Here is an 18,179-nt window from a genome sequence, read left to right as displayed (position 1 = left end):
CCAAAAAGTATCTCCAAAGAAACTTGTTTAATTTCACTGAACTCAAATAGTTTCCCAAACTTATTTGATTATGGAATCCCCCTAACTCATCTCTCCTTCTAAATGTATAAAAAGTTAATGGAACGCACACATAGGAAACGCTATTATAGGGCCACTGCACCTACTGAAAAAAGTCGATTAGAATTACTATACCTGCAAGTACAATCCGCAGACACACTTAAAAAAGGGGTCAGCCAACACTGGCATATGTACATGAGTATCAGTGTTTAGGATTCATAATTTTGTTTCTATTGTTTTGTTCCTTTTCAGCCTCTCTAATTGCATAGCACAGTTATCCTCCCCAAGTAGTTTTTGTCCAAATGTTAAAGCATCTCATCCTTCTTTGCCTACCTTGCACCTACTCAACAAAAATAACTGTCAGGCACTATTTTGATTATAATTTAACTGTATGAGTTTAAATTTTAACTTCTATTAACTTCTGTGTTCTGATGTTTCTCTGAAGAACTGTTCCATACTTTTTTTCCTATTCTGGCTCTAAAACAGTTCATGGGATGGTCTCTCACTCACATTCAACAAAACAATACTCCAGTAAGTGTTCTCAGAGAAAAGAGAAATAAGACCATCCAAGGAAACTGTTTAAATTCCATTTTAAATGTATAAGTAATCATACTCACAAATAATTTGAGCAATCAGAATTATCGGACATTTACTGCATGACAAGCATTGCTCTAAGCACTTTACAAATATTTATTCAATCTTTACAACTACCCTATGAGTTAGGTGCTGTTATCATCTCCATAGTACAGATATAAAAAATAGAGGTTCAGAAAGACAGAGGGCACTATACTAACTGGCAGGGCTGGGATATGAGCCTCTGAAGCCTGGCTCGAGACTGTCCCCTCAGCTGCGGTGCTACATCACTTCTTCAGACACTGTGGGCTCAACTCTCTCTAGGACACAGGTGGCAAACACAAGGCCCTTGGGCTGCATCAGGCCCTCCACCTTGTTTTATCCAGCTTGGCACCTTGTTTCTACCTGGCAGTAGCACTGAGCTCTTGCTTAACTGTGAAAGAGGAGTTACATTTATACAGTCCTAAAATTACATTTGGCCCTTTGAAGGCAACCGCGAGGCTGATGTGGCCTCTGGTGAAAATGAGTGTGACACCCCTGCTCTAGGATGTGGGACTGCCCCGCTGATTCCCGCAGAGTCCTCCCCTCACCAGCAGTGGTGACCTGCCAGGTCTCAGTACCAGGCTAAAAACAGCGTGGGCCTCTCCCAAAGTGATGGAAGAGACCTGCTTCCCCAAAGCCACATGGTTCCAAAAGCTTCAGTGACAGAGAAAAAAGGAGAAAGGAGTCTGACAGGAGCCCAGACACAAGAGCCTCTTTAAATGCCCTTCACGTGGATTATTTGAAACACAGTCACCGGTCTGTTCAACATCACAGTTTGCATGCTGGCAGTGAGGCTGAAGCTATGTCTTGATGGCTTTCGGGCCACCCTCAGAACCACTTTCAGAGGGGATGTGATTCTGCAACCACCATAACTGCGAGTCAGCCTGCCTGGGCTCTTCCAGATCCTGCTCCATCATTAAGTACTACAGTGATCCTAAAGCACTTTAACTTCAGTGGACCTCAAAAAAGTGAGTGTGGCTTCTAGAAAATTGTAAGACAGAGAACAGAAATAAATGAAAGAAGAAACCCATGTTCAACCCCAAAACAAAACCCAAAAGGCAAACAAAACAGCAATAACACTGTAAAACACATTATAAAACAAAAAGAAACCTATTTTTCACAATTTTTTTCAATGAACCTCCAGCACAAACTGGAACAGCCTTAAAATATTTAGCAGATTTCATTGAACTCAGAGCATTTACTTGGTGTTCAGTCTAGCTTAAAATGTCCCAAACCATAGCACCTAGTTGCCCACAGAAAACGCTACATCACGGCCCTGAGCAGGTAGCTCAGTTGGTTAAAGTGTGTGGGATACACCAAGGCTGCATGTAAATACGAGAAGCAACCGATTAATGCATAAATAAGTAGGACAACAAAATCAACCCCTCCTCCCCCACCCCTCAAAACAATTAAAAAAATTTTTTTAAACCACTACCTCAGCCAAAGGGCACATTTTCCCTGATCTTTATCTATGACAATGTTCCACTCTGCTGACATCCTCTTTCACTGACAGTTTTTTCCATTCACTGACCTTTCATTCATTGTTGTACTCTGGTGACCCCAGTTTCATTTCATTAATTAACAACAGATGAGACACTGCCTGATTTCCCCAAACTGTTGAAAAACTATCTGTGGTCTCATCAGCAACTCAGCTTTGAAATATGTCTAAAATGTTCCTCTCCTCTTACAAACTAAATCTAAAGAGAAGAAAAGCACAATTCACGTAAGTAAACTTTTCCTTACAAATGGCTGACCCGAAATAAAGAGGCATGTTATCTACCCTGTCACAGCCCCGGGCCGCCCCACACCCCCCAAGTTGGACTGCGCTGCAGAAGACACAAGGGCAGCTCATCACCCTCCTTTGCTGAGCATGAAAAGCAGTACTGGTGAACCGATAAGCTTCCTGAAAAAGTTTTAAAATATTTCTAAAAAGTTGTTCAAGGACTTCATTCACTATCCAGTCTTGCCAAGTCCCTTCTATCCCTGGATTTGACGCTGTTTATCATCTGGGAACGTAGGAAACAAAAAGTCGTACAGCCCATTCGTGCTCCCCTGAGCTAGACCTGAATCTAGGAATGGCTGTAGCTGCTACTGCCCATCATGCCAGAAGGATTTGTTCTTAAGAGGGAGGCAGAGACTCACACAGACACCCCGGCCTGTGGAGAAACGGGGATGGGGTCCTGGGAGACAGAGATGCGCACACGCATTCGGCCTCTACAGATTTGGATGGACAGGCAGACAAACCGCAACGTTAAAATCCACATTCCTGCATGTTGGTCTTCCACAAATCCAACCGTTAGCATGTGTGTTTGCAAACAAAAACATATCTATTGCTTTGGACAGAGAAAATAGTTCGTACAGCTGAAAGGCAGTCATCATTTACGTGTCACTTTACTCTGACTCAGCCGAGGAAAGTCCTTCCGTTCAGCGCGTCCCCTTCCCACCCCAAACACAGGCGCCACTTTCTGTGAAAGCCAATGTGAACAGAGTTCAATTTTTAGAGGGAAGAAACCTGCCACACAGAATAAAATACGTATCACAACTGTACTAAACAATTCCCAGTAGTCACTCCTTTCCCTCTGACCCTTGCAGTTACAAATCACAATGTTTCTTAAAATGAAAGAATATTTACATAACAAACCAAAGTAGCACTTTACTGCAGCTTAGTGATGTTAAAAATGTAAGTCTCAAATTCTAAAAATGGACCCCTGTCCTTCTTGTGAAACTAGAGACAGCCGTTGACTCCATTATTACTCTAGATGGTTCCCTCCGAGGAGAAGCAGCACTTCTCCACTTAGGCTTCAGGTCAAGCAGGTCTGCAGAGATGCCCAAAGTGGGGAGAGTGACAGGCGGCTCCCTACCCCTTGGTGGACGGTTCCATGGCTCTGCACAGAAACAGTAGTATATGTCACATAAAAGCTTAATTTCTGTGTATTAAAGAATTTACACAGAATTTATAGTTTCATAATTTTTAAATATAGCTCTCATGTCATTTAACCCCTTTATAAGACAATGACTCCCTTCCTGTGACATAAATGCACCCCATTCGTGTACGTATTCCAGAATGTCTGCGGAGGATTTAAGTGGAAGCCAGCCTGCACCTGCAGAGAGAAGTGAAGTTCGTGCCTCACTGAAAACACACATCTGCTGCTGTACTCCTGGGGCACAAACGAGGCAACCCAAATATTAAAAAATAAAGTGCTGAAATGTATATCTCACAATGATGTGTTTTAATTGTCATTAAAAACCACTATTTTCTGCTTTAGTCTGAAGTGACTGATTCAGGCAACTTAGTTCTCTAGCTACTTAAAAACAGACTAAAAGATGGTTACAATCCTTCTAGGGTCAGCAGACTGTACACACAGGGAGTTAAAACTGGTTAAATAAAATGAACACAAAAATAAAGGCAGAGTAATTTTGTACCTCCCAAAGAAAGCAAACAAAAATATGGAACGGTACTATCCGAATGCATACAGGTTGGCCTGGGTAAGCAACGCCCCACAGGTTGGACAGACCAGCTCCAGAAGGGCAGAGAGCATGGCGTGTTTTCCGCAATGACACTAGGTCACTCCATCTATGTTCTATCTACTCAATTCTCCGCCGAGCAGCACTGAACTAGAGAAAAGTCCCAAATGATACAGAGCATTACTTTCAACCTCTTATTCCATCCACTCCATCCACTCGAGAGGAAAGTGAACAGACAAGCATTTCTGTGGAGACCCTCCAGGGAGTCTAAAAAGTAGCTCTGTCTCCTAAGTCATGTCCCATTAAATAACACCGCCCAAAAGTTCACTCTACATTACACAACTCTATCACCCGGCACAGATGGGGAATGGGAAATTCTATCTAACCTAATTTTTGAATTAACAGTTTCACATATACCATAAATGAGTTAAACTGTTCAAAGTACTATCATAAAACAATCACTAAATGCTAAAATAATGCCACTTAAAATTTCTTATGATTCGTACATCTAGATGTTATTATTCCTCAAGATAACATTAACTAGAACAACTGGCAAAATCCTGAAGTGTCATTTAGTAAAGAGTGCTCAGAAAAATGGAGTGATATTTTTACTATTTTACTGATATTTCAAATTGGCAATACTATGCCCAGAAAATTCCTCCTCTTTAAACACACACAAACCAGCCAGGCAAGACTCTTAATAAATTTCCTCAAAAAAAAGATTGGTCTGAAAAATGCAACCAAAATAACCAATCAAAGAGATAGAAATATGGCCAGAATCTACCACTTGGCAGAATAAAACCATCAAGTACGAAAGCCAGGTTCACTGACTGTTCCTGTGGCGTCTTTAAACACAGGAAGGCAACAGCCCGGGTAAGGAGCATGCTGGGGCTTCCTGAGGAGGAATCAGAAGGCCTCGCCATGGAAGGAGGAATTATTAAGAAGATCACATTTGCTTATTTTCACCTGAAAACTAAATTTTTCCAAGTCTATATTTTTGAGCTTCATGTCCCAAACTCCAATCTAACATTTTTAATCTCCTTTGGTCAATTCCATGCCAAAAACTTAATTGACACTTCAAAGTAAACCCAAAGCCCTATCTCCCTCTCTTTCATCCTGCATCCCTGCCTGGCCCACTCTCCCGGTCTCTTCTGCCTGTCCCTGCCTTTCCAGTTTCCTGCCACCACCCTAGTTCTCCATCTCTGAGCCTCATTCTCAGACAAATTCAGTAACAGCTCTCTCTGAGCCACTTGTCCCTCATCCAACGTGTTTCCACTCCGTGGCCAGATTAAGAACCCTAAAATAAAGTTTTGATGTATTTTCTGCTCCCAAATAGAATAAAACCCAAAATTCTTAGACATTCAAGACCCTTCAAAATCTATTCCCAATCTATGACCCAACCTAATTTTCCCTTGCCTCTGGCAATTCAATCCTTCTAATCCCTTTTATATTTCTTTCCAAACCACAGGCAAGCACAAGGCACACCCCTTCTATAGCAGTATGTCCCTTTTTTTTTTTTGCTATGACCAATAAAATTATTTTTTTGTTAAAGCCTTCTGAACATCTACATACAATCACCACTGAAACAAGTTTCATGATGAAATCTTCCATTACTATGTGAAATGCTCTCTGATAGTTTCAATTCTATTCTGTTGCATCGAAAAAAAAGAAGAGAAAATCTTACCTGACCAGTGTATCTAGATATGGCCTTGCCAACTCAGAACTTCTATAAAATTTATAGCAATCATCTGGCAATTGGTGTTTACCACTGACCTGGGACCGCGAATTATCCTTGTGTGTGTTGTGACCTCTTATTTCTCCAGCTATAATACACTGTAAATTCCTCATGGATAAGAATTACGCCTCATACTCCTGTATTTGTAGTCACCTCAGCATTGAGCACAGTGCTCGGCACATAATTAACATTCAATACGTATTTATTGAATCTTTCCTTGTTACAATGAATAGCTGTTGATGGACATAAGTCTTGTACACTTTTGGTGTTCAAAGGGATTTCCTGATTCCACTGACAGCTGAAAGCTAAACTGGTACAGGTGGGGACCCAGACCACGCTTCCTATTCCTAGACAACAACGCCCTAGAAGACTCTCTGAGTGAAAGGCAGCAAAGGGCAAGAAAAACATCTTTCTACCCACATTCTTAGTGTGCTTCTGCCTTGTCCCGGGACCATTACATGAGCGGCGGGGGAGAGGAATTTCCTCTGATGCCCCGAAGTCTAGAGTCCAGTAATACCCCCATGGCTCAGGGAATCAGGAGCACATTCTTGAAGAAACTGGGGAGACCAGTTACAGTCACCCCAGATGAGGAGGAGTGGCTGCTGGATGTGGGGACAGCCATCATCAAAGGGCACAATGGACTGAGGTTATTGATCAGGAGAGAATGCTATGAGTCAAGAGGAAAAAGGAGTATGAGTCTGGTCTCTGGAGAATGACTCTTAAGAATCAAATTTGACTAACTTGTGAACTGTCCCTGAATCACCGTACAACTCACCTCTCAAGCCTTTCTATGTGACGCTCAAAGCTTTCTAATCTACCCTGCAGCAGGCCCTCCCAGAGGACTGCTTTGGTATATTCCACTCCATCAACGGTCCACCTCTTTGCTAACTGCACACTTCCCCGATGACCTCCCAGAGCAGTGAGGAAGTTGACTGATACCTGTTCATAGGGATTCACACGTAAGTTCAAAGAGACATTTAATGAGCACCTACAGTGAGCTGGACTCAGTGCTAGGTGATGGGGACCGTGGTGACCAAGACAGAGGCCCTCTCTGGAATTGACAGTTTAGTGGCATACATGTTAACCAAATAATTAGATGAGTAATTAACTAATTATGGTAGGTGGCCAAAGGAGTGCATACATTAGTGGAAACCAACTTTGCCTGGGAACTAGGGAAGGCTTGACATCCTCAATGAATCCAGCAGGTGACACCTAGGTGAGTGGGGCAGAGGCCCAGAGAGATTGGCACTGCAGGCTTGGGGTCCTGAGAGAAGGCCTGAGGAGCTCAAATAACAAAAACGAACTGAGGACTTAAAGCAGTATCAGGTGGAGTTAAGCAGGAGCCAGCCACTGCAGGGCCTTGTGAGTCAGTTAAGAACTGTTGAATTTTTCCTAAATTCAAACACTGATGCATATTAAACTAGAGAGTGACATAACCAGCATTACATTAAAAATAAAAATAAGCCGTGGCTGGTGTGGCTAAGTGGAGTGAGCGCCGGCCTGATAACCAAAGGGTCACCAGTTCAATTCCCAGTCAGGGCACATGCCTGGGTTGCGGGGCCAGGTCCCCATATGGGGGCATGCAAGAGGCAACTGCACATTGATGTGTGTCTCCCTCTCTCTCTGGAAATAAATAAATAAAATCTAAAAAATATATATACATAAATATAAGTTTGGCTACAGTGTGAGTAATAGATTGAAAGGTGGCAAGACAGAAGATGTGAGAAGGCTCCTGGAGCAATCTGAGGGAGGCATGATGTTGCTGGACTTAGCTGGTAGCAGGGGAAGAGCAGAGCTCAGAAGAAAAGACACTGTGGTTGACGGATGAGAGGTGCCGCAGTCAAAACACCAATGGCCCACAGTGCCCACTGCAACAAAGTACAAATCTGTTCTTCTGAGTTAAAGGGCTTACATAATTTGATTTCATTTCCTCTCAATTCCTATTTCTCCCCATCACAAAAAACTCTGCTCCCATCTCTTGCTGCCCCCTAAAATCTATGTTCATTCAACTTCATTTCCTCTCAGTTCCCATTTCTCCCCATCACAAAAAAATCCACTCTAGTCTCCTGTTGCTCCCTAAAATCTAGGTTCATTCCTGACATTTTTAATCATGCTTTTCCTCTCAGAGTGCCCCACCCAAGTCTCACTCTTCTTTCAAGGTTCGATTAAAATTTCACTGCCACAATCAAACATTCCCCAACTTCTGCAGACTACACTGAGGCATCGTCCCTTGTCGCTATAGCATGCAGTTTAGCATGGGATCACATGCTTCTAGGTTACATCTGCAAGCCTTTTGCTTTTCTGGTATCCCACGCCCCAGAGCCCAGCCACAAGCCCAACCATAAGAGTGCCCATCAAACACTGAGAGGCTGACTGAATGAAAAAGTCTGGACCTGGCATTTCTCCAGAGCACACAGATGACACGACCGGGGCAAGGGAAGACTGATGTCACCATTGTCATCTAGGGTGTTTTTGTTTGCCTTGTGCAAAATATCAGGATGAGGAACTGAGGAACTATCTTTAGTCTGCTCTGCAGTCCATTTTTTAAAAGGACACAGCCTCAGGCATTATGTCAGCCACTGGTAGCTGGGAAATGACACAAACTGGCTTACCACACACTGGCAAGTGGCAATTGGAGAAAAGATGATCCAATTTGAATAACCTCATGCAAACGGAAGCTTGGAGCAGAGCCAGCGAATACACGGCAACCAGTGGGCAAAACAGCACCTGTTTTTAGTCTGTTTTCAGTGGGTCTCAGTGACTGGGGCTCTTTAAACACGAGAGCAGCCAATTCCTGAATAACTAGTACTTCTACTGAAATCCATTAATATTCACTCTCTTCTACCAAGAGGGTCTGAAATGGAATGACTGAAGATCTCCCTTCTGTAGATGACGGGACAGAAGAAATGCCACACTAGATAACAGAACTGATGATAACAATAGCACATACAGCAAAATCTATAACCAAGAAAAGCAGGCTTTACAGAACTTCCAGTAGGAAGAATAGTAATTGATTCCATTAAACCAAAACTACATATTTATTACACAGTGCTACTGACTGAATGCAGATCCCCATTCAACTGAAAAATGTGTAAAGAGTCAAATACATTTTTATTCACTCCTAGCTCTGACTACCCTAGCAAATCTAACTTAAAGCAAAGAAGTGTGCATTTGGCCCTGTAACTGCAGCAAACGTTAATCTAGGACCACAGGTGTGTTTGGAGACTAAATGTTCATAAAAGCCCTCAGCACTGTACCCAACACTGTACCTAATGGCAAGTGCTTAAGAAATGGTATCTTCTATCCTTATTCAGAGCTGTACTTCAGCATAAAACAGAGTACTCAGACTTTTATTTGGCAGCACCCTCTGGCTAAAACAACTTAATGCTTTAACATTTGTAATATACAAGATATTTTTATACACTGCTCATTCCATAAAATGTGAAGTAAGAATATGACAAAATCCACAGAGGCTGAGAGAGGATCACCACAAAAAGAGCCTTTCAGGATAAGCCTGGTCTGAAATGGGCACCCTTGACTCCCAGTCCCGCCTCCTGATGAAGTTCCAGAAGACTCTGGAATTACTGCGGATATGGGCCTTGGGCACACAGTGGGAACAGTGAGGGCTAGGAGAGTCACTCAAGGGCTCTGTTATTTTCCTCATTTGTAAATGAAAGGGCTGAAGTCTGTGATTCATTTATGTTTTTTGGGTTTTTTTTTTTTTTGCTGTAGGGTTATCCTGTGCCTCAGCACAGGATAGAAATGAGTGCTGTAGATGGAGAGCAGATGACAGCTGGGGGGGTTGGGGTGCGGGTGGAGGGATCGAGCAAAAAGGAGAAAGGACTCATGGACCCAGACAAGAGTGTGGTGACTGCTGGGGGGAGAGGGTATAAGAGGGACGAAATGGTAATGGAAAAAAATACAATAAAGATTAAATCGAAAGAAAAAAAAAGAAATGAGTGCTGTAGAATTTTAAAAATAGAGTTGTGGATCCCTTTTGTTTTTACTCAGAGCTACAACAGTAAGGAAAGAGAAAGATAATAGAACAGAATTTTTCAGCTGTAGACTGATCTTTATTTTTACTAAATTAACCCATTTAATCACTTTTCTGTTAGCAAATACAGTCATCTTTTTTTCCTATTTTTTATTTTCAATCTGGCACCCTTAGAAATATAATAAAGGCAAGTATAATAAAATGATACATAATAAATAAGTAAAGGCCAAGAAATGAAATTATTTTTTAGAGAGCCAATTTTCTGAAGGTTAACAAGACCAAAAGAGGTACCAGTACCAATGTTAGCCTAACCAATGTTAGAGGTACCAATAACAATGTTATTTTGTTTTCTAACAATAATAGTTTCTTTTTTAAAAAAGACTATAGCCTTGTCTGGGTAGCTCAGTTGGTTAGAGCATTGTCCTGATCCACCAAGGTTGCAAGTTCAATACCTGGTCAGGGCACATATAAGAAGCAACCAATGTATGCATAAATAAGTGGAACAACATGCTGAGGTTTCTCCTCCCCTCTCAAATCAGTAAAAATTTTTGGAAGTTAAATAAATAAATAAATGACCCTCACAATGGGATCCTCAGTTACAATCATTTTTTGTGAAACAAATGTTTATGTCACACCATTCTGTCATTCTATTGATTCAAATTCTTAAGTCTTATTTTTAAGATTTTATTTACTTATTTTTAGAGAGAGGAGAAGGGAGGAAGAAAGGGAGAGAAACATCACTGTGTGGTTGCCTCTCATGCACCCCCCACTGGGGACCTGGCCCGCAACCCAGGCATGTGCCCTGACCAGGAGTCAAACTGATGACCCTTTGGTTTGCAGGCCAGCACTCAGTCCACTGAGCCACACCAGCCAGGGCTTTAGCCTTATTTTTAAGGACAATTATGTGAGGATATATGTCTGTAACTATATGTATGTGTTTATTTAATAACTGACTTTAAATTTTTTTGAAAGTGGAAAAATGGTTTTGACATTACCTCTCCATCAATGATAATGGAAAACTTTCCAAAGATACAAAATTCATTATTTTTTGCCAAGATGAGAGTGCTATTGATACATAAACCCTTTAATCCTCATGGGGTAAAACAATGCTATGGTTTGGTTTGATTTAGTACCTTTATTTACATGTTAATAGTTATATAAATTACTTATACTGCTCTCAATAGATTCAAGAACTTATATTCTCCTATGAGTGAAGCTAGGTTTAACTCTTATAAGAACTGTTAGCTCTTATTAAAGTTCAATATTTAAGGATCACCCTTGCCCTGACTGGTATGGCTCAGTGCATTGAGTACTGGCCTGAGAACCTAAGGGTTGCTGGTTCAGTCCCCACTCAGGGTATATGCCTGGGTTGTGGGCCAGGTCCCTAGGGCAGGGCCTGCAAGAGGCAACAGCACATTGATATTTCTCTCCTTTTCTCTAAAAACAAATAAATAAAATCTTAAAAAAAAAAGGATTACCCAAATTAGCACAGCTTAATTGCAAGAGTATTTTTATTAAATCTTAAAATCATGTTTAAATCTACCTATAGATGAAAATATTTTCATATTAGATTCTTCTCCCAAACAACTATATGCTTGCTCTGTCTGAACAAATATACTTTGGAAGTTGTTTATTTCAAAACAATCTCATTTTTGCTCCATTTTCAGATCAGTTTCATTTCTGTTTAATACAATCAGTTATATTCTAAACTAATAAAATGAATCATATGAACTATAAATGGTATAAACCTACATGCAAGCTAATTTATATATCAAATATTTACTAAAAACTTAAGAGGTGCTAGGCATTGTGCAGAATACAAAGATGAACAAGACACTGTCCTCAACTGAAGCAGAGAGCCCAGTGGGGAGTTCAGCTAATAAGATAAATGACAACATAATGTTAAATAAGATTTTAAGACAAAAATGAAAGGCTTAGGATAGTATATGACTATCAAATTAATCAGTCCGTTTAGAATATTGACTTGGCTCAGAAAAAGGAAAAGCTGTTCAGGCAGGGATCAAGGTCTTGGCTGAGAAGTGTCACACGTGTGGTCACTACACAGGGTTCATTGCAGAACCAGGTTCTAAGTTTCAAGGTTAGAAGGCTTAGGAATCCAGTCCCACTGATAATAGCTATTAAAGGCTAGCCCCATCCCCAAAGCAGGACCTGGTCCATATTCATGAATTAAGCCCACTGCATTCCAATACAACTTCTCCTACTCTTCAAGTAAGCCTTCATTTCCTGTGCCCTTAGAACTATGTCCTATAGGTAAGTTTGGGCCTCCTCGTGTTTGAGGGAAAGAACTCATTATGACGCTCCTCCTACCAGTTACTTGGGGAGGCCCTCTTGCTCCCCTTCTCCAAAGTCACTGTTCTCTGGTCAGGGCACCCTGAGAAACTGAATGGACTGGAATGAAACTGAATGAAGCACTGGAAAGGCCCCAGTGCTTCACTTCCCCGTCTGATGACCATAAAAACGCCTCACACATCTGAGCCTCTCTTCTTGAATAATCTCAGGGTGGCTGAAAGTTCTAAACTGATGGAGAAATTACTTCAAGAAACCACTCTGTCTCTCTATTACCATATCCAAATGAGGCTGACAAGCATCCCTAACTGCTGAAAACAACAGGGGTATTCTGTGGTGAAAAAGGTCTCCAGTGACCTTTTAGTTTCCTGTAGCACCAGCGAGAAGCTAGTGCGCTTTTCTACGATTACTCCCCCAACCCTCACCAAGCGAATATTGAAGAAACACTTGTGGAGATGTCCTTCTTCCTCATAGTCCTGGAACATCCTCCGACCATCTGAACCTTGGTAAAAGAACAGGAGCCAAGAGCTGACGGCTGTACCTTTCCAAGCATTCTCTCCCACTCACCCCACTTCCTGTCTCCTCTGTGGAACAGACACAGTAACCAAGGAAACTGCCAATTGGCCAGGACCTTTCGGATGGTTGGGGAGAGTTTTAACTACCCAGAACCCTCTCTTAGGTGTGGTAAGAGAGCTGGCTTCTCAGAAACTCTCAAGGCACTTCAGTCCCCGTCCCTGAAGCCACCTCCTAAACTAAAGAAATACAGGATTGTGGAGCGTGGATGATGATACGGTGCATCCATACATTCACTGTGGTTCTTGGTGCTGCCTCCCAAGACTTGCGTTCAGGCCTAGGAGACCTTTCCTGCGTGGTGTGAAGACATCGGAGAGTTCTGACGTCGTGTGCTGTTCCATATGTCCCTAGGGTTGACCTAGCTGATCAGACAGAGTGCTTTTTCTTCCTTGCCTAATAAATGCCCCGCCCAAAGCTACACACGACTGGTAAGAACCTTCCCAGGTAACAAAGGTGTGCTCTATGGTAAAGGGGAAAACAGTAACTAGAACACTTGAATTAGAAATTCAGCACAAGCTCATTCCTCCAGGGCAGTGTTCATCCAGCCAAAGGTCAAGTCAGAGTCCCCATAAGGAAAATTGTCTCCAACAAGAGCAAGGTGGGAGGTGGGATAATCACTTTGCTGGGCAGCACATCTTATTGTACTGTCTTTGGGAAAAACTCAGGTCCCATTAACAGGATTCCAAGGCAAAGCTCCTCACTGTGGTTACAAGAAACACAAAATGAGTTCCTAAACTCACCAACCTAGTTTGGTGGAACTAGACTAACAGTTGTCACATTTAACACAGTAACACTTGCAGTAAAAGAATGTGCCTATCAACAAAAGCCAAACCTAGTACTATAATTCCCAGCTACAAAATTCTGAAAGCCGCATTCTAAGAAAAACTGGCTTCACTTAAGGATACTCATAGAGAGGTCAGGCAGAAAATCACAGAGTAAATGAAAGGTGTGGCAATAGATGATCTAAAGGACACAAGAAACTATCTTTGTTCTTTGGGAACTGAAGCAAAGGCTGATAAGAAAGACCTAGAGACATGGAAATCTTATCTAAACCTGTACAGAGTTTAACAGTGTTCACACACCAGCAACTGATTAACCTTACACTCTTAAAACTGAAATGTCTATACTTCTAACACCAAATTGCCAATAACATCCAGTTCACAGCACTCTCCTTCCAATAAGAGTAAAGGTGTGAAAATGATAGTATCAATATTTTGTTTTTCTTAGATCACATTTTTAAAAGCACCCTTTCTTGCCTATCACTGGTAGAATCTGCCAGACACAGCAGCTTTGTGTGAAAGGTTACTGTGCATTGTCAAACTGTATTCTCAGCTCTGTGAGCCGGTGTGAGTGAAAGGGCTTCAGTAATATTTGCAAAACAGGGGAAGCAAGGGATGAACATTAGGCTTTGGAATTCAATGAGAGAGAACTCCCACACGGCCTTCCTTTAGGGCAGATATGAAATATGTAGTCTTCCCATTTACTTTATAAAATCACCTTGTTGCTTAGCATTTGCAAGAGACTTTCTTTCAGTTGTAAACACAAAACAAGTAAATGAGTTTTAAAATATTCCCCTTAATTATCAGAAGATATAGTCTACACATATTCTCTCCCTTCCTCATTGTTCACAATGTCTAAGAACCATGATCTGACTGCTGCAGTATGCTTGAACTATAAATGTTTAATAAGAGGCTGACACTGGCAGGGAGTAACAACTAATACCAGAGCAGGAGTGAGAGGTGGAGCATCTGGTGTTCTTAGATCACAGGTGAAAGGAAAATACCTGGACAGAAGCAGCTGGCTTTGAGCTATCTGTACAGGCACACAGATCTATGTATGTGGCACTTCTACCTAATAAACACCAAGTGAAGAGGCATTAGAATTAAGTCAAAAATTCACTGGCCACTGTGGAAGGATGACAGTATTCAACAGAATAGTTTACAGCAATAAACAAATCACTGTACACAATAACCCCAAAGTTGTGATGATTACTGAACTTTGAGCTCATCGTGAAATACTGCTTATTCAGAGTTCAGTGAGATCCCAAGCCATTTCATTGCTACCACAGCCTCACCTGCAAGCAGGTGAACGGAGCTGAAGCTCTTCTCCAGTTTACCCAGAAGTACAGTGAGAAAACAGTCTGAAGACAGAGAGGCCACATCCTGGGAGCTTTGATCGTAAACTACAACCTTCTGACTGCAATCAATGTCGACCTAAAATGCAAATGTGAGGCTATTAGAAAGAAAGTGGAGAAAAACAATCCCATAAACCACTGGTGCTAAAGCAAATTAAGTACTTCCTGTTTTCTATTAAAATAACATAAACTTACTGAATAAACCTAGCATATATATATGGTTTTAAGATGCTTGTAAAAAATCAATTTTTAAAAGGCAACTTGAAACAACTTCTGAGTAGATGTGCTCCCAACTACTTGATTTTAAATCCTTAGTACTACAAAAGGGTAAAGCATAAAAACAAAATAGTAAGCAAAATAAACATAACAATCCTTGAAATAAACACCCATTTAAAAATGGCTTCTCTATAACAATGAAGAAATCAGTTAATAAAATTAAAATATAAACTCATTTTTATTCCTGAAGAAAATAAATAATAGTCTTACCTATTATTTATGTCACAAAGATGACATTTTGGTATCCTAGAAATAAATCCTCAAAGATAACATCCTTAAGTCTTTGCCAATGTCAACTTACTTTCCCACATATCAAAAGCACTTTCTAATGTAATTATTTCTACTGTCTTTCCAAGACAATTGAAAAGAATGATTTCCTTTCAATAAATTTGTAGATTATATAAAACAATGTATTAATATATTATCAATACATACAATATTTTATATTGATACATAATAACCAATAAAGCAATTATTAATACAATTATTAACTATAACTTTGTATTAGTGTTTAAATTAATAAAACAATTTTAGCAATCCATTAATGGAAAAATAGCACCTAACCAAAGTAAAACAAGTTAGCCTCTTTATATAGTCTAGATGTGTAGTCTTAAATGTGACAATATGGTTAATAATTCTTTTGAGTTATCATAAGGTACCAAAGTTTAAAAACCAAACTTCCTGGAATTATTTTCACCCCTTAAAAAGGAGGCTTCATTTCCCCATTCAGCATATCCATTTATTATAAAAAGGAAAATGGAAAGCACTTACCTTATGTTTAGCTGAATGCTGGATGAGTTCTGTAATTAACACTTTGTCCTGTTGCAACCTTCGCTTCATAAGCTTGGAGCAGTTGATATTAATGGCTTCCAAAATGTGGGATGTATTGTATTCCACAAATGGCCGGCTATCAATTAGCAGCACTTTTTCCGTTCCACTTTCCAGCAGAGCCACCAACCTCTCAGTAACAATTTGAGTCCCAATCATCTCATGGGCCATGACAACAATAAGTCCTCTTTTCCCACCTCCTTCTTTAATTTGCCACGATGATGTAATGGTGGTGTGCTCAAAGGCTCAGCCACTCCATTGTACTAGAAATGTATGAGGTCAGGCTGGTGGTGACTGGCAAAAGGAGAGTTAAACCCATTTTCAGCAAGAGCCCTCCAAGTGAATGTCTCTTTCTCTTTCCGTTGATGTGCTCTTGCAAAGGACTCCTTCCACAAAGCAGCCCCTCACAGTTGATTCATAAAGAGATGACTGGAATAACCATTCCACAACAAAAGATGCTTTGGGGCAGCCAGTGCATTACATCATTCTTTACCTTTGCTCCCTCGCTGCAACAGCTTGACACTGGACTGAGAAGCCTACATGAAGAGAGAAAGACAGACAGAAAACAAAACATGGGGTCAAAAAAAGAAAGCGCGTCGGATTAGAGAGAGTGTATGATTCATAATATTTACTCCATTAATCTAATTCCATACTTGATGCACTGTTTCATTTGAACAAACAAACAAAAAAGACAATTGGGTATGGCTTCAGAAAAGCATGCTAATGATAATTCAGTTTTACCTCAAAAATATAAAAATACGAAGAAGACAAAACAAGATATATTCATGAATTATAATCACCATGGACCCAGAACTAAATGAGTTACAGCATGAAATTAAAAGAGCTATATAAAGCTGCTTGAAGTGTTATTATTCCAAATGGGTACCCTCCATTTTCTTTGCTTATTTCTTGCAAATAACACAAAGAACAATAGCCTAGGACCAGGGCAGCAATCCCCTATTTTCAGAACAACAAAAAACCCCTTTTCTAATGGCTTGAGAATTACTATAATGGTATGAGAGTGTGCCACGCACACGCGCGCACACACACACACACACTCCATGGTGCAAACAGCACACATCCCTTTAAAGTGCCCTCAGGGAGAAGAAAGGCAGAAAAGTGAGTAATACTCTTGTCATACCAACTGCTGAGCTAACTGATGGGCACCTGTGATGTACCCGGCTCCACCCAAAATAGTTTCAGCTATAACCCTGGCCAGTCCCCCAAAGGTCACCCCCCTCAGAGTTCCCTGACTCTCCACAGGCTCACCCCTCACTTTCTTGTGCCTCATTCTTAAGAGAATCACTGACTCCCTCCTTAGAAAATCTCGTACCTTAACCTAGGACTGCAGCCTACACACAGAGAGCCCTTCATACTAGACCCAGTGCTTCCTGTTCTTACCAAACTCCTGTCATCGACCGTTTCCTAATACTAGTTGGAGTTCTGTGCCCATAGCTTGGACCTCATCCTGACCTTCAGCATTTTCAGATTCCTATCTCCCCTGGTCCGTCTCTGCTTATGTGAAATTCTCTGCTACATAAAACGAAACATCCATGGGCACTCAACTTCTAGAGGGTAACGTACTTGATGGCAGAGGTTTTGTATTACCGTTCCCACCTCCACAGTGTTTTGCACCTAAGACACTCAGTTGACACTGTTATAAATATAATCCTCCTTGTTCCAAAAACAGTTTAAGATACTGAATAAATATTTGATTAAGTGATTTCAGACCAGAATTATAGAGCCCCCAAACATCTCTGAGCCCCTGCTTCTGAAGCTCAGACCTACAAATTAGAAAGGGAAGCACAGAGAAGAGGCAGCAGGACATAGAGAGAAGTGGCCCTGCACTTACATGTTATGTAACTCTGGACAGATCACATAGTCTCTGAACCACAGTTTCCTCATCTGGAAAATGTGGATATAATGTTGTTGCCTTGTCTCCTCACAAACTCTGTTTTGAAGACAAAATTATCTAAGTTTTCTAAAGTAAGTGAAAAAGCAACTACAGATTATACAGAGAAAAGCAGGAAAACGGTGAACAGAGCTGCCCTGCATCTGCAATCTAAAAGACACCACTCGGCAGATGAAAACAGAAGCAATTCCACCCTCCTACAGACCAGCTTCAACCAAGCCGTGCCCCTTATACAGAGACAGGCACACAAAGTGAGAAGGCACCTGAGAAATCATTGCATCCA

The 18,179-nt window shown here is 41.0% G+C and overlaps 1 protein-coding gene across 2 annotated transcripts in view; it reads right to left on the bottom strand.

The window, feature by feature from the left end:
* DUSP16 (dual specificity phosphatase 16) overlaps positions 1-18,179 on the bottom strand; it is a 77,852-nt gene that overhangs the window by 21,519 nt on the left and 38,154 nt on the right. For both annotated transcript variants that reach the window (XM_028533464.2, XM_028533465.2), the window contains 2 exons: positions 15,928-16,520; positions 14,821-14,959 (listed from right to left, as the gene is read on the bottom strand). In XM_028533464.2, coding sequence (XP_028389265.1) covers positions 14,821-14,959; positions 15,928-16,155 — 367 coding nt within the window. In that variant the 5' untranslated portion in view covers positions 16,156-16,520. The remainder of the gene's footprint in view (positions 1-14,820; positions 14,960-15,927; positions 16,521-18,179) is intronic.

Source organism: Phyllostomus discolor, chromosome 2 (genome assembly GCF_004126475.2).
Source record: "Phyllostomus discolor isolate MPI-MPIP mPhyDis1 chromosome 2, mPhyDis1.pri.v3, whole genome shotgun sequence".
Lineage (NCBI taxonomy): Eukaryota > Metazoa > Chordata > Mammalia > Chiroptera > Phyllostomidae > Phyllostomus > Phyllostomus discolor.
This window is presented reverse-complemented; position numbering and strand designations above follow the sequence as displayed.